Raw genomic sequence first — 16,788 nt, 5'->3', positions numbered from 1 at the left:
AGAACTTGTAAGAAGGATCATATTTTTAACAGGCTTCCTCAGAACCTTGCTCCCTGAAGGATTTAGGGAGACCATTTCCTTTTCTTTTCTTTTTTCATCCCATGAAAATGCAAGAAAATCCAGGGAATCTGAATCACTCTCTTTGGAGCCAGCTTTGCTGAATCTGGAGGTAGTAGTTAAATGCAGAGGAGGAGGAGGAATGGAACAGAAGGGATTGGTCAATATCAGAGGAAACTGACCAGAATTCCACCCCCCAACCGGCCCCTTAACAAGGAGAGGTGTCATAGAGCCCAGCAATTTCCTAGCTATCTGCTCTCCCTGGAAAACTAGGCAGAGCTGCTTTGTTACAGAGCAGTGAGACAAGACCGCTTGTCCAGGAGAATTCTGGTGTGACTGTCCATATTGCTTCTGCGTGCCGTGGGATTTCTGGAAAGGGAGCTGTGACCAGCATCCAGGAGGCTTTTTCCAAAGGAACGCCAGAGCAGGATTTGGAGCTGAGAATTTGGTGAGTAAGGCTGGGCGCAGCACAGAGTTTTCTTATTTAGCTGATGCAAACAGGTGGTGGTTTTTGTAACCAGCAGGTTCCCAGCAGTGAAGTCAGTGACGTGATGTTGCTTTACACAAGCCGGGGAGTTGGCCTTGGGTGGTTTTGCTGCAGTGGGGAAGATTGCGGGGGGATGTTCTGGACAGCCAGTGACTTTTTATTTTAAGGGGCGTAGTAAGGAAGGATGACAACCCTGTTGGGATCCTTTGAATCCAGGTTTCAGAAAAGTCATCAAATTTGAATCAGAGAAATACAAGGCTGAAGAGACCCAAGGGCTTCCCCTTTGCCCCATGCCGAGACAGGCAGATACACCATTCCAGGAACAACTTGCCCTCACTGCAGAATAAAAGCAAAGGATGTTTTTTTTCTTGCCTGCATGGAGCAGAATCTATCAAAGCTGTTGTTTGTTCCCCCTGTGAGCTGTGCTCCCAGCTTTTTGCTAGAGAGACAGGGCAAGAGAGGAATATCTGGATCTAAGATTTGACTCATCGATTGCTCCTTAGCTCCTTTATTTTTTATCTGCCCACCCCAGCCCCAAATTGGGTATTTTAAAAGCAAGATTCTATATTTGGAAATTTGCATGGAGAACTGGCTGGCTTGCTTTCCTCTTTATTGAATGCTGGGAATAATATTTATTTTGTGCATCTGTTTAGTGGAGGTTGAAGCTAATTCTGTAAACAACTGCTGTGGGCAAGAGCAGGGAGACAAGGTTTATTTTTGCTTCAGCAACTGTGGAGGGGGGAGCGGGGAGGAAAAAGATTCTTATCCATGGGAGCTGATAGGCACCCGCCCCTGGGAACCCAGGCAAATGCTTCAGGAAACTCCCGAGCTGCTGCATTGACCGGTTGAGTCTGTCTGGAGCAGAACTCCTTTGGTTGTCAACACTGTTGTTATATTCACAGTTCCTGGGCTTGACTGTGATGTGGAGTTTGCACAGCTGGGCCCAGGGTGTTGTGGTTTTAAGCCTGTTTGAAGCCATGTAGAAGTGGATGCCTGTGTAAGTTACCGACTTTTCTCTTGGAGGTTGCTGTTGTAATCATGCTCCCAGGACATGTTAATGGCCATCAGGCAGGGAAGGGAGTAGGGGTCTGGTGGTTGGAGTGGAAGGAGGCTGGGAGCTAGGACTCCTGAGTTTTATCACCCTTTGGGAGGGAGGCGGGAGTCTACCCTAGTGGTTAGAGTGGGGGGTGGGTGGGTGGGAGCAATTCCTAGTGGTTAGAACAGGGGGCTGGGAGCCAGGATTCCAGGGTTCTATCTATTTGCCCCCACCCACTGCTAGGGGACAGAGGTGGGTGCTTCAGCTTAGTGGTTAGCACAGCAGGCTAGGAGCTATGACTCTTGGGTTCTAGTCCCCGCCTGCTCGGGTTGGGGTTAAGGGGTTGGAATTAGAACTGCTGGGTTCTATCCTCCCCAGGGAGGGAGTTTAACATAACAGTGAGAGCAGCGGGTTGGGAGCCAGGAGGCCCCTGTTGTCCAGCTCCAGAATCTGCCAGTGGGGGGTTTAGGGATACCCAGAGCATGGGGCTGCATCCCTGCCCAGCTTTGCTGATGGGGAAACTCACACAGCAGTTTCCCTACCCTTGAAATGGGGACAGTGGTGCTCTGCTAGCTCTGAGATGCAATTCATTCTCTGCTCCTGAGCAGGCTGAAGGTGGTGGGAGGAATAAGGATAGATATTTATCATGAAAGCCAGTAGAGCTGTACCAGATTTGGTGAGCTGGTTTCAGGGGGAGCAGTGGGTGGAACCCCTTTCACTATAGGTTCAGACATCCCTCTCCTGCCTCAGAAACAAGCCTGTTGAAATGAAAGGTGCTGAAGTTCACATTCAGGAGATGCATGTTTTCTTTCTGCCTTGGTATGTTGCCAACCCCCTGATGGCTGTGGTATTGGATCCACCCTAAACACTAACCTGCTGGACTCCTGCTCCCTCTAATCTTTTCCATCCATGTGCAGAACAGATTTTGTTCTGTGCACCAAGGCCTGTGGGGATGTGCACCCCCATTAGAAACAAAAATCCTAGTTGTGAGCACTCTGCTGATGAGCTGGTGCCAGGTGAATCTCTCTGGAGTGGCCGCACATGCCTCCAGCTTACAGGGTTCACGGCGGTGAACCCCCACTCTGAGTGACTTGCTCAGGGTGAAACAAAGCCAGGCATCCAAGCCAGATCCCCTGACTCCCAATCCAGCTCCTCTCCCTCCCTGAGCTGAGAAGATAACACAGGAATCTGCCAGCCCCTTGTGCTAACCACTGGGCAACACTCCCCTCCCACAGCTGAGTTTAAGGATGAGGCTGCCTGTGTTCTGATCTGTTGCCCTAATCATGTTGTCTCCCTTCTGGGCAGGACACCAGTGCCAGTCCAGGCCAGTCAGGAAACTGGACAGAGCCACACGTCCTGTATCAGCCGCGTGTGATAAGAGGTCCCAGCCAGCTTTCTGGGGAAGTCAGATACCCCAGTATTATTTATTTCCCTTTTGCCCTGATGGAAGGATCAGGCCTTTGCCAAGATCGTCCGATCAGAGTTTCATTTTACTAGTGCACAAACAATGTTTGGAATTTTGCAGCTGCAACATATTTTCAAGATGGTAAATATAACTGAGGGCCAACTCCACACCCCCTTCATTATCGGATTTTCCATTGTCTCCAGGTTTAAAGGGACAGCTCTGAAAACTCTGGGCATTTGGGAAGGGGTTTTTCTGGCGGGGATGTGCTGTGTGGCTTCCTTGTGCAACGGCAGTAAAAAGCAATTTCTTTGTTTCTAGCGAGGGCTGGTATTTCCCTGGCAGGGGAGTGAGGCAGAAAGGGAGTGGGTGGATTTGGAGGGGGGTGTCTTCTTGCTGGATTGCAATGGTTTGAGGGAGGGGTTGGGGGTCTAGTGGTTAGAGCAGGAGGCTGGGAACAAGGACTCTTGGGTTCTGTTCTCCACCCCCTCACGCCAGAAGGCAGGGGGATGGGAGCTTTGCCTAGTGGGTAGGCTGGTAGCCAGGAGTCCTGGGTTCTATTTCCTCGCATCCCTGGGGAGGGGGGCAAGGTCCAGGGGTTATTCTATTCCCCCCAGGGAGGGAAGAGGGGCCTAGTGGTTGCAGTGGAGGGAGGTTTGGAGCAGGAAGGGAGTTCATCCTAGCAGTTAGCACAATGGGCTGGGAACCAGGGCTCCTGGGTTCTATTTTGGCACTGGGAGAGGAGGAGGTTCAAGGGTCCCATGGTTAAAGATGGGAGTCAGGACTCTTGGGTTCTATCCCAGCTCTGGGAGGGGAGTGTGGATCCAACCAGGTGGTTGCCACTTAAGTCATTGGTCCCAATCCACAACTAGGACAAGTAACGCAGCTTCTGCAGCCCTGACTCGGGTTTGCACTGCCCCTCTCTAGCAGAGCAAAGGGGCCTGGGAGGGCATTGCTGTAATTCACGCTGCTGGCTGAGCCATGGACCTCCGTAGATGAGAATTGGGCCCTTTGATGTCAATTGCACAATGCTGATTTGCACCCATGGACGATCTGGGCCATGGTGCCCTTTTCGCTTGAGCTAAAACGAGCCGTTAGTCCTGCCAGCCCTGCAGGCCCCGTCCGGAGGAAAGGCCAGGCTGCAGTCTTGGCATTGAGTGGCTCAGTGCTGCCCCACAAGGGTCGCTTGCTACCCAGGATGTCGTGGCTTCTGCTCAGCTCTGTGCCTGGGGAATTCTGCTGGCAACCTGCCGGGTGCCATCTTTTCCTGTTGGGGGAAGATCCCACCCTTGCCAAGCACTGACCTGCCTTGAACTTGCTGTCAACCGCGCGCTTTGTGTGTGCTGGGCAGGGCATGGGTGTTAAGAAGTGTGGCCTAGGAGCTAGAGCAACTGGTTGAGCCCTCTAGGGGCCTCTGACACACGGCAGTTCAGGGGTACAGCAGGAGCAGAACCCAGGAATCACCTGCTCTACCCACTAGCCCACACTGCCTCATGCAGACAAGAGCCAGGCCTGGGAGAATGGCAGGGGATACACTTAAACGAAAATCTCTATTTTCCTTTTGGATATGAAATTTTTCCTCTTTTCCTTCAGAGCTTGGAATGGCTCTGGGGGTGGGAGGAAGGATTTTCATGGGAATTTTTGTTTTTGTTTTTGTGTTTTTTTGCTGAAAAATGCAGATGTTGGCCAGCTGACCATTTGGATCAAATATGGCAAACAGAAATATGGAAATGGGTTTGCTCTGTGTCAGGCGTTTTGAAAACCATTGAACCTGTTTTGAAAGCTCCTCTAAACCAGTGTTTCTCAACCTTTTTTTTTTTTATAACAGAGAGAAAGCCGTGCTAGTCTATATACTATCAAAACAAAAAAGCAGTCTAGCAGCACTTTAAAGACTAACAAAATAATTTTAGGTGAGCTTTCATGGGACAGACCCACTTCTTCAGACCATAGCCAGACCAGAACAGACTCAATATTTAAGGCACAGAGAACCAAACATAGTAATCAAGGTTGACAAATCAGAAAAAAAAATGATCAAGGAGAGCAAATCAGAGAGTAGAGGGGCGGGAGGGGGAAGGGGAAATCAAGAATTAGATGAAGCCAAGTATGCAAAAGAGCCCCTATAATGACCCAGAAAATTCACATCCCCGTTCAACCATGTGTTAATGTGTTGAATCTGAATATAAAAGAGAGTTCAGCAGCTTCTTTCCAAAGCAGTGTGAAAATTCCTCTTCAGTAAGACGCAAACTCTTAAGTCATTAACAATGGTCCACTCCATTAAAATGTCGTCTGACCAGTTTGCCGATTTGTGGCTCAGGAGTGTTTTTGTCTGTTTTGTGCCCATTAACTCTTTGTCTAAGAGAGTTTGAAGTCTGTCCAATACACAAAGCATCTGGGCATTGTTGGCACATGATGGCATATATGATGTTAGTTGAGGAACATGAGAATGTGCCTGTGATTCTGTGACTAACCTGGTCGGGTCTAGTGATGGTATCTCCAGAATAGATATCAAAACAAAAAAGCGGTAAAGTAGCACTTCAAAGACTAACAAAATAATTTTAGGTGAGTTTTCGTGGGACAGACCCACTTCTTCAGACCACAGCCAGACCAGAACAGACTCAATATTTAAGGCACAGAGAACCAAACATAGTAATCAAGGTTGACAAATCAGAAAAAAAATTATCAAGGTGAGCAAATAGTCACAGAATCACGGGCACATTCTCATATTCCTCAACTAACATCATATATGCCATCATGTGCCAACAATGCCCAGATGCTTTGTGTATTGGACAGACTTCAAACTCTTTTAGACAAAGAGTTAATGGGCACAAAACAGACATAAAAATACTCCTGAGCCACAAATCGGCAAACTGGTCAGACGACATTTTAATGGAGTGGGCCATTCTGTTAATGACTTAAGAGTTTGCATCTTACTGAAGAGGAATTTTCACACTACTTTGGAAAGAGAGGCTGCTGAACTCTCTTTTATATTCAAATTTGACACATTAACACACGGTTTGAACCGGGATGCGAATCTTGTGGGTCATTATAGGGGCTCTTTTGTATACTCGGCTTCATCTAATTCTTGACTTCCCCTTCCCCCCACAGCCCCTCTACTCTCTGATTTGTCAACCTTGATTACTGTTTTTCGTTCTCTGTGCCTTAAATATCGAGTCTGTTCTGCTATGGCTATGGTCTGAAGAAGTGGGTCTGTCCCACGAAAGCTCACCTAATAAATTATTTTGTTAGTCTTTAAAGTGCTACTTGACTGCTTTTTTGTTTTGATAGTATATAGACTAGCACGGCTTTCTCTCTGTTACAGAATAGATATGTGGACAAATCTGGCAGCCACAGTCTATTCTGCAGGAACAGGAGTCCTGGGACTTCTCCTTGCAACAAAGCCTGCTGCCTAACATGAGAAAAGCTGCAGGGGTGGGGAGATGGAAGATCGGCGAATCGAGTGCTTTGTTATCATGAGGTCCCATAGGAACTTACTGTTGGTTCTTTCTTGACTTGTTTCCCTGAGCCTCAAAAAAGTCCTCTAGAACTAGGGGTGAGCAAACATTTTCTGTTGGGCCCCCCGGTTCATCCCTGCAAATAGCAGGGCCCCCAACCTGTCTAATGTCGTCCAAACCGATGGAAATTTTGATAAGCTCATGTGGGGAAAAATACCCTTTCGGCTCGTGCAAGAAAATAAGTCTGTAGCATGTCAAAATGTTACTAATCGGTAAATACATGTGAATACATGGACATAAAACCAGGACCAGAATTCACCATTTGTAATGAGATGAGGGAGCCTGAGACCCAGCAGCTGACGATAACATTTCACACCCCTCAAGGGGGCCTGCCCCCAACTTTGCTCACCCCTGCCTTAGATGGAAGGGGTGTTGCTCGTTGCAGAATGCTGCAGTCTGGAGGAGTAACCCGCTGCACATCTGGGTCACTAGTGGGTGTACGCCCTAGCAGGTATTACAGGCAGTGGGGAAACCTGAGCTGCTGCGTTAGGGTTACTCTGAGTTGCCCTAATCTAACCTCTCTCTGGCCTTGCTCGTGTGTAAGGTTGTGTGTGTGAGGCTGGGGCAGAGGGAACCAGGCCGGGGAAGGTGAAGCAGGAACCGATTACTAGAGAATACGGAAGTCGTGGCCGTCACCTCCAGAACCTCAGAAGGGGAAGCCAGCACGGAGGCCCAGGCAGGGGAGCAGTTATGGTGTGGAGGGAGCGAGTGCTGCACCCCCTGGGTTTCCTGGACGTGGCCCTGGCCTCTGAGTGAAGGCCCTAAATCTGTGCCCAAATCATCAATGCCTCACATGGACCTCAGCCTAAACACCACATTCTCCTCCCTGCCATCACGCCCCCTGTGAGCTGAGCGCTTGGGTGGCTGCACAGGTGAGATGCAGGTGCCATCCAGCTGATTAGCAGAGCGCCCACAGCCAGTAGCCTGTGTTTCTGTGGGTGGTGCACATGTAAGCATTTATTGGTGCATGTAACAAAATTTATTCTGGCCTTGGATGGAAAAAAAATAGAGGGAAAGATGGTCCTGTCCTCCTAAATTCAGCTCTCCCTGCAGGACCTTTTCTGTCCCTGATTCTGGTTCCTTCTCTCTTCCTCAGCCCCTTGTCCCTATCCAGGGTCTGTGAAGAAGCTGCACCTCCCACCCCTAACAGGGCCCCAGCAGCTTCGGATAAGATTCTGGTCTGTGCAGCACTCCTGGCTCCTGGCCACCCCTCAGCTAGGTGGGGCCCTCCCACTGCTAGGGGCTGGCAGGCAGCAGGCCAGACCACTGGCCCATGGATCCCAAAGCCCCTGGGTTTGTCCCCGGGCACTGTGAGGGTGGTGGCAGAGATGAGGGTTGGGAGTCAGGATCATGTTTTGTAGAGGGAGCAGGTTGGGGGTCCAGGAAGGTTTTTCAGGATCCCCTTCCCTTCCCTTTCCCTGGTCCCACAGTCAAACAGCTGGGCCACAACCCAGCACCGTGAGTCCCTGCCCTGCGGGGACCAGCACCTGGCAAGGCCAGGGCATCAGAGAGACCCCAAGCCACGCTCCTAGTTTAAATAACTCCCCCACCCTGACCAGCTCCTTCCCCAAGCTCTTAGGGCTGGGCCCTGGGGCTTCTCTCCACTCAGTCCCCGAGGCCTAGTCAGTTTCAAGAGTTGGGGGTAATTCACCTGCCTCTCCCACAGTGGTCCTTTCGTGCTGTCTGCCTTAAACTGAGACCCTCTCTTCCTCGTCCCCGGAGCGAAGGGAGTAGTGAGGCTGGGGCAGCTGGGGCAGGATCTCTGCTGTCACCAGCTCTGCGTGGGATGTAGACGCAGAGGATGGGGGAGTGGGCTTTGTAGCTTGGGAGGGAGGGGAGAAATCTTAAGCGCTCCTCCTGCTCCTGCAGTCCAGCCTGAACCCCTCACCTCCTGCTCCAAATTAACCCTAACTTCACTCTCTCCCCAGCCCCCACCTGCAAACCCCATCCCTCCAACCAGAAACCACCCCCACAGCTTTCCTCGAACCTCTTCCGTGTACAGCCTAACTCCAACTCCCCAAGTAACCTCAGTCAAGTCAGTTCATTGTGTCATGTCTCAGTTTCCCCACCAATACAATGAGGGGGAGGAGGATTGTGGTTTGTTAGCTGTGTTGCCCTAGCAGCTGTGAGCCTTAAGCACAGCCCTGGACAACACTCCCGCCTTCTCTCCGTGCTGCACAAACAAAGAACAGACCAGCGGCTTGTAGTCAGAGCCTGGCTGTGCTTGGAACTGGGGGGTGGGGAGGATCTAAGTCCTTTCCATTTCTGCCCCTATGGGAGAGGCAGTGCAGCCTATATTGGCATCCCCACACCCCGTGGCCCTCCAGAGAGCTGGAGAGATGCTGGGCCTGGCCTGGTCTGATTTCAGCTTTCCCACCTATGCTCTATCAGGCTAGCCCAGAAGTCTGTCCATCTGTACAGCCCCCAACACAGCTGAGCTACAACGGTGAGGGGTGAAGGGGGGAGCTCAGGGGCTGAAATCTCTCCAGCCTCAGTGCTTCCCTCCAGGGGCAGCCAGGCCTGGGCAGAGCAGATGCCTCATTTGCCATTTTTTAAAAAATCCTGGATTAAAAGCCAGGGGCCAGTTGTTCTCCCAGGGGCGGGCTGGCCCCATCCCCTCACACATGGGCACAGGCTGAGCCCCGGGGGTGGGGATAAGCTCCCCTAGGAGTGTGGGGCTCCCCTCCAGCAGGCCTGGGGGCTGCCCTGGTGCAGAGAGGTCTGGCCAGCCAGCGGCCTCCCCCTACCCCGCTGTTGCAGGCTTTTTACGCCCCAAACGGGGAGTTAAATTCCTCAGAGGATCCCTCGCTGCGGCTCCACCTCCCTGCTTGGGACACGCCCCCGCCCCGGTGCTAGGTGAGCTGCACCCTGGGCTGCAGGTGTGCTAGGAGCCGGGGCGGGAGGGGCAGCCCCCTCCGGGCGCGCGGTTCGACGCCTGGCTCCGTGGGGCGCACTTTCTCCAGGATCCCTGCCCGGCCATGGCAGGACCTTAAGGGACCGGTGAGTGGGGCCCCTGCGCAGCAGCCAGGCTGGGGCGAGCGGAGCCGGCTGGGTCCCCCCGCCGGGCCCAGGGCTGCCGGGCAGCGGGACGGGGTGGCACGGGGCCAGGAGGGCGAGCTGAGAGCCCCTTCCCGGGGGGGCGGCCCCCCCCCCGTGTGTGCGCGAGCCCTCTGGGGGGCTGTCGCGGGTGTGTGTGTGTGTGTGTGTGTGTGTGTGTGTGTGTGCGCGTGCGCGCGCGCGCTTGCACCGGCAGGAGTCCGCTGTTGTGTGTCCCTGTGAGATGTTTGCAGCGTTGTGGGTGCGACGCGGAAGGGGAGTGTTTGTGTCTATAGGATTTGCCGCCGTGGGTGCAAAGTGCGGGGGGGTGGGGTTGTATGTAATCTATGGTGGTGTGTGTGTGTGCGCGTGTGAGAGAGAGAGATCTTTGCAAGGTTGTGTATTTGCTACACAAATGTGTGGTTTGTGCCTATAGGGTTTGCCTGAGTGGGTGCACGCTGGGAAGGGGGTTGTAAATAACTCGCAGTGTTGTGTGTGAGAATCTTGCAGCGTTGTGCATCTGTTGCACGTGTGTGTGTGTGTGTGTGCGTGTGTGCGCGCGCGCAAAGTAGGAAGCGGGTTGCATGTGCGATCTTTGCAGCCTGGCGCACCTGAGGCAGAAGAGGTGTGTGTTGTGTCTCTAGGATTTGCCGGGGTGGGTGTGCGTTGGGAGGCGGGTCGCATGTCCTCCCCTGTATTGTGTTTGCTGGGAAAGGGGTGTGTTGTGTCTAGAGGGTTTGCAGTGGGGCCAGGTGTGTACTCGCAGCATTAGGGGTATGCCGGGGAAGGGCTGTGTGTTATGTGTGTAGGTACCGCGGGGTTGTTGGGTGTAGTCTGTGTCTCCTCTTTGCAGCAGGTGGTGGGTGTGTTACACACGTGTGTTGTCGGCTCTGGGGGAGGGGAGCAGAAGGTTCCCTAACTGGCTCACTGCTACAGCCAAGACCCTGCTACCCCCCTTCCCACCCCTCCCCCGGCTCCACTCTGCAGGTCCTGGTGCTGGGGTCTTCCCAGGAAGCACCATCTGGGGCCATCCTACTGCTACCCCCAGTGCTTGGTCCCAGGGCGTTGCACGTGGGGGCAGGAAGTGCAGGGCTGAGTGGGGTGGCTCTGGAGAATAGGGGGATCTCCCCCGCCCTTGGAGCTGGGGTGTAATTGAGCCTAGTTTAATCCAGATTGTTGGTTGAGGCATCTCCCTGGTGCAAGGAGAGAGCAGGGCTTGGGGCAGCACTAAGGGGAGGAAGGTTTGCCTACTGGTTAGTGTGGCAGCCTGGTGTTTTGGCACTGAGGGACAGGCAGTTCCTACTTCTGCCATTGACTCCCCATGTGACCCTGGGCAAGTCACTTAGTCACTCTGTCCCTTGGTTTCTGCATCTATCTCATGGGGCTAGCCATGCCGCCTTGCTTTGCCCCGGCTCTGAGGAGAGAGACACAGTACCATATGCTAAAGAGTGTGAGGAAGTTGGATATTGTTGTGGGGAGCAGTGTTCCCTGTAAGCTGAGCCCTCGCATGGCTGCCCAGGGGAGATTAACCGAGCATGCACAGCCGCACACAATGGGCAGCATGTGTTCCTATTGGTGGTGCTCATCCATACATGGCTTGGTGCAGATGATAAAGTTTATTCTGCACATGGATGGCAAAACTAGAGGGAACCCTGCTGGGGAGGCAGAGAGAAGTCAGTGTGGGGATGAGTGGAGGCCTATAGCCAACTGAGAAATAAGTGTAGTTTTCCCAAGGAAGAAGTAGATGAAAACAGAAATTCTTTTGTCACCTACAGTCTTTAATTCGAATGGTGTCTTTGTGGGGTTCTTTGCCAAAAAATGGAGAAACTGTTTTTTTAACAACTAAAATTTCAGCCCAGAAGCCAGCCCTTTTCCTGGGTTTGTCCAGAAAGGGTTTATTTTTTTCCATCACATCCCCCCACCCCGAGTGTAATCACAAATGGATGTTGTTCCTTGTTTGGGCCCCCTCCTGCTCCAACCAAAAAAAAAAGTTTACAAACCCCAAATGGCTTTCATCGCGGGGGGAAGGTTCCAATAACAAACTCCAACCGGTGCGCAAATCGGCATCTCCCTCTCCAGTATCCCTGATTCTGGTGGCTGTCTCCATGTGGGTTTGGAGCTCTGGGGTCTGTGAAGGGAGAACCCTTGGATGTTCTGCTAACGGGTCTGCATCAGGCGCATGTGTCACTCTGCAGCTGCCTTGAGATTCGGCAGTGTGCTGGGTTGTGAGGATAGAGATTTCTTCCTGACCTCACCTGCCAGCTTATGCCCTGGAGATCTGAATTGCTGATGTCTGGTGGTTCTTTTCAATATGAAACAAAACTCTGCAGGGACGTCCCTTTATAATTCCTCTTGCAGTGATCCAGAACGCTGGCCTCTTGCCTTCCTCTCTGCAGGCACAGTGAAAAGTGGAGGGTCTGTCTGTGCCCAGGTGTGCAAAAGAGCTGGGGGAATGAGTTTTGTTTTGCTGTGTAGATCTTGCTGTGTCTTGTGAATTGCGCTAAGGCCTTGGGCTCCTCCCGGTGCCATACAGAGACCTCTATTTTGTGTTGCAAGGTCAGTCTTTGTTCCAAGTCTTCTGGCACTGCTGGGCTACTAATACAGACAGAGGAACAATGAGATGAAGCCCTGGTTACTCAACTGCTTGCTACCTGGTGACATCTTCACTGTGTGACTGCCCTGACCCACTAATGATCATAGAATTTTCCTACAGCCCCTAGTGCCGTTGTCCAGCTCAGGTACTTCTTAACATTTAGAAGGTGAAGACAAGAGCAAAGGACTGAAATTGGCATCTCATGGGTTATGCACTGGGCTGGACTCAGGAGGCCTGGGTTTTACTCCAATTCTGCCAGTGAGTGGCCCTGGGCCAGCCCTGTGCCTCAGTTTCCCCATCTGTAACTTGTGGCCAATGACATCGCTGTGAGATCCGCTGATGAGCGGTGCTGAGGAAGAGTTGGGTGTAACAATGATTGTCCTTTTACCAGGTTCCCATAAAGCTTGTGGACAGTCCTCCATTTAATAAACCTGACCCCACTCAGGGTCGGGTTTATTAAAGACAGATGCTCCAAGGCATAAGCTGGCAGGTGAGGTCAGGAAGAAATCTTTACTCTCACAACCCAGGGAGGAAGCAGGGTTATGCCTATTAAGCAGGGGCTGCAGAGCAGCTGACCATGCTGCCTTCAGGGGGGTGCTTGTCCTGGGTATCGCCGAGTCTGAGCTGAGGAAGCTGGAGTCGCACAGCGGAGAAGCTGCTTGACTGCGGGCACAGGGTGACATCTTTGTTCTTGCAATTGTCCTGCCTCTGAATGTTGTCATCCAAGAACTGTAAAGCTAAGCAGGTGTTGGCTTGGTCAGTCCTTGAAGGGGAGACTGCTGTGATGGCATATGTGGATTCTCCTCTTTGAATCAGTGCTAAAGGGTTCAGTGCTGTGGGGCGGGGGGGTGTCCCCTCTGAGCTGCTTGTGAACTTTCTGCCCTCTACAGGGTGGTGTCTGAACTGTTCAGTGGTGTGTCATAAACACTATAAAGTTAGTGGGGATTCTCCTTTTGTCCAAGTTCTGTCCCTAACATTCCCAGGCTGGTCAGCAGCCTGGTAATGACAACAGTGGGTGGAATCGCATATATAGCTAATGCAGGGGATTGTTCCCACTGATTTATGGTGGGATCTTTTGTCCCTTATGCTGCCCATGAGGCCAACGGATTTCCTGAAGTATATTTATGAAGTGAATGCTGCTGTCGTTGACGCTGATAAGGCCTGAAATTTTCAGACTCGGAAGAAGAATGAGTATCTAACCTCTCCCAAGGCTTGGCGTGTTTTCATTTCACACTGCATGGGCAGCACTGGTCAATTTCACTTCCTATCTAGTCATTTTCACTTTCTGGATTGGCCAGCACTAGCCACAAAGTGCTCCTCTCTCAGGGTTATACAGTTTTGCTCTCAGGTGGTTTTTGTTTTTTTCCATTGGAGGCAGTGGCGGGAGGGTGCTGCGGCAGGAGACCCTTGTGCAACAGATATCGAATTTGGACCCCGATCCTCCAGCAGAGCCCTGGGAGGAGCACGGCCGAATCAGCGTGCAAATTTCAGAGCAATTAGAACAGGGGTGAGAACTTTTTATGTTGGGGCCCCATTTTCAACCATGCAATTAGCAGTTCCTCCCTCGTGTTATGTAATCCAAACCCAGGGACATCTTGATTATCTTCATATGTGGGGGGGGGGAACCCCTTTCAGAACATGTAAGCAAAGGAGTCTGTAGAATGTAAAAACCTAATTAATCAGTATCTAAATATGAACACACCCACATAAAAACAGCCACAGATTTCAACATTTTAAAGGGGATGGATGAGCCAGAGGCCCAGCAGAGGACTGTGCTATGCCCCCCCCTTACAAAATTTCACAGCCCCCCCACTTTGCACACCCCTGTTTTTTAAAAAAGGGGCAATTAAACAGGAGGCGGTTCTCAGCCTTCCCTACAGCAGAGGTCTGGAGGCTTCTGGCTTTGTGTGTCAGGGTGCTTTTGCGTGTCCAGTTCCAAGTTTGGATGGGAGGCCTGGGGCACAATTAACATCCTGTGCTAACCAATTTTTACAGCTAGACTAAGGCTTGGACGGGAGCTGCCCTTCTTTGTACTGGTTTAACCCCAGTTAGTGTCAGTGGAGCTAATCCTGATTTATCCTAGTATACGAAAGGGGAAGTGCAGATCCAAGGGCCTGGCATTGCTAAACAAGCAGCTGAACTGCTGCAGTGGGCAGATAACACTTGGGTCTGTGTAGTGGCTTTGTTTGAAGAGGTCTCCAAAGCACCAGGCCACCCTTCCTCTTCAGGTGAGGGGGAAACGAGGCACAGAGATGGGAAGTGACCTATGTGAGCTCAGTGTCATTGGTGGTGAGAGAACCAGCTCTCCTGAGCAGTGTTCCCTCTGCTTTTTCCTTCCACATGCAGAATAATTTTTGTTATGTGCATCTAAGCATGTGCAGTTGTGCACCACCCGTGGAAACGCTGGCTGCTGGCTGTGGGTGCTGTGCTCATTCTCTGGGTGACATCTGCCTCTCTCCTGGGCAGCTGCCCAAGGGCTCAGCTTACAGGGAATGCTGCTCCTGCATTGCAGCCCATTGCCCACCCTGCTGGACCATGGCACATGTTAAAGCCGTAAGGGATGCTGACAAAGGCCTGGTCCCCACTAGAAAGTTCAGCAGCCTTAATGATTAGTGAAAACTCCACTCCCCCAGGGTGCAGTTAAGCTGCCCGGGCCCAGCCCCAGGCATAGATAAGAAATCCATCCCCCCACATTCTGAGATGGTGAATTGTCGACACTGAAGCAAGAACCATTGCTGGCGGGGTCGGTAGCATCGAGACTAAAGCTCTGCAATGTTTCACATGTAAACAAGCTGCAGCTACCTGTCTGAATCTGTAGCCACTAGCCTGCGCTGCCTCCCTTGGCGCTGGATGAAGGGGCTGGCACCCTACAGTTTGCTCTGTGGTATTTTGTTCTTCCCATCACCAATTTTCCCTCTAATTTTTTTCACCCATGTGCAGAATAAATTTTTGATGCCCACCAAGGCATGCACCAATGTGCACCACCCATAGAAACACAAGCTGCCAGCTGGGGGTGCTCAGCTAATCAGCTGGGTGGCATTTGAATCTCTCATGGGCGGCCGCCCAAGAGCTCAGCTTACAGGGAACACTGCCCATCACCGGAGAGAAGAATCAGGAGTTGCTGGGTCTCGCTGTGTTTCCCTGGCACCTGATCGGAGCATGGAAAACACCAATGCTGATGATGTGTTTTGAAACTCAGGAGTTAAGGAAACCATCGGACTGTGTTACTGAGGGCTGGGTGTGGCTCCTGGGGGGCTTGTCTGTGCGACTGTTGCTGACACCCTGAATTTATGGGCCTCTCCTCAGCGTGCAAACCCCATTAACATCAGTGAGTTTAGCATTACAACCCCCCTGCAGGGCAGAGCTCCCTCCCACTATAAAGATGCCAGAACTGGGGCTTCCTTCCCCTATGGCAGCCCTTTGCCGGACCCTGAAGTTGTGACTTGTCCCATGGGAATTAGTAAAAAGGGCCTTAATGCCACTGTGACTCAGCCCCCTCTGGGCAGCCTCTCCCCATCTCCTCTGATAAGCCCCACTGGAAGATCCAAGGGGGAGCTCTCCCCTCCCACCCCTGGGATTTTAATTCCTTCCCCCCCACTGACTATAACCCCATAAATCCCTCTGCAGCTCAGCAGTGACCTGGCAGAATAATCTCCCTTGTAATCGCCCTCCTAGGTCTCCCCTGGCTTTGCTTTCTGGCGGTCTTGTGTGCGCCGTCTCGTCTCTGCATCCGATTTCCTTTCCACACAAGCATTCTGTGGCCCAGGGGCTGGGGAGGAGCCCCTGACCCCCTGGATTGGTCTTGAAGGGCACAGGTGAAATGAGTTTCTGTGGCCTCTGCTGGAGACATGGACCCCGATTGTTCGGTGGTCTGTGTCGTGGCTGGGATAGCAGCGGGCTGCGGCTTGGGATTGAGGGGTGTCTGCAGATGTATGTGGGTTTGTGGGTTGGGGTTAACAACATCAGAGGAGTTGGGGGCAGGAGCTCAGGGTCAGATGTGTTGCGGGGGGGGAAGGGCTGACGAGTGAGGGGCATCCACCCCCCCACCCAATTCTGCTTGTCTCTGGCAGGTGACGGCCACCCTCAGCCCTGCCCCACAAGACCTTGCCTCATCCTGGGCACCATGTTTCTTCCCAGCTAACCTGCATTCCATTTTTGTCTCTGCAGCTGATGGCCAAGGATGGCGGGGCTGGGCGCCCCACCGACACCATCAAGGTGAGAGCTGACCCTGGTGCTTGGGGGCTGAAATCTGCTCTCTCCTTGGGTCGTTGAGGGGTTGGGGGTTCTGGCTTGGGCGCATGATGCTTCACAACCCCCTTCTGGCTGCTCTGGCTGAGCTTTCTCACCCTCTGGTTCTCCCCTCCCATGCACAGCCCTGTGCCAGAAACCGTTCAGTCCTGCAGAGTTCTGGGACCCAGTAATCTCCTGTGGAACTGGCTACCACAGGGTGATTTAGCATTTTTTAGAAAAAGTTTTGTCTTAAACACATCAGCAGCTTTTATGTGGCTGCCATTACTGCAGCAAATCACCTCACAACCAGGGACACGGGCATTCTTGTGGCAGGGCAACTGTACCTGGTGTCTAGGTGGGGAAACTGAGGCACAGCAGCTAAGTGACTTTGCCAATTGCATGCACAGAATCTGTGGCAGAGTAAGTTGTTGAACC

At 52.2% G+C, this 16,788-nt stretch overlaps 1 protein-coding gene across 4 annotated transcripts in view; it reads left to right on the top strand.

Annotated features, from left to right (window-relative positions):
* The first annotated feature begins 296 nt into the window (after nucleotides 1-296).
* Nucleotides 297-16,788, top strand: part of LOC142003986 (death-associated protein kinase 2-like) — a 29,767-nt gene continuing 13,275 nt past the window's right edge. Inside the window, exons 1-2 of one of the 4 annotated variants that reach the window (XM_074981400.1) lie at nucleotides 297-505; nucleotides 16,291-16,338. In XM_074981400.1, coding sequence (XP_074837501.1) covers nucleotides 16,294-16,338 — 45 coding nt within the window. In that variant the 5' untranslated portion in view covers nucleotides 297-505; nucleotides 16,291-16,293. Of the gene's footprint in view, nucleotides 506-1,379; nucleotides 1,542-9,374; nucleotides 9,495-16,290; nucleotides 16,339-16,788 lie in introns of those variants that run through there. The other 3 variants (XM_074981397.1, XM_074981398.1, XM_074981399.1) reach the window with 3 other exon arrangements.

The sequence above is a fragment of the Carettochelys insculpta genome, chromosome 30, assembly GCF_033958435.1.
Source record: "Carettochelys insculpta isolate YL-2023 chromosome 30, ASM3395843v1, whole genome shotgun sequence".
NCBI classification, from domain to species: Eukaryota; Metazoa; Chordata; order Testudines; family Carettochelyidae; genus Carettochelys; species Carettochelys insculpta.
The sequence above is the reverse complement of the archived record's forward strand: the minus strand, read 5'-3'. Positions and strand labels throughout refer to the sequence as shown.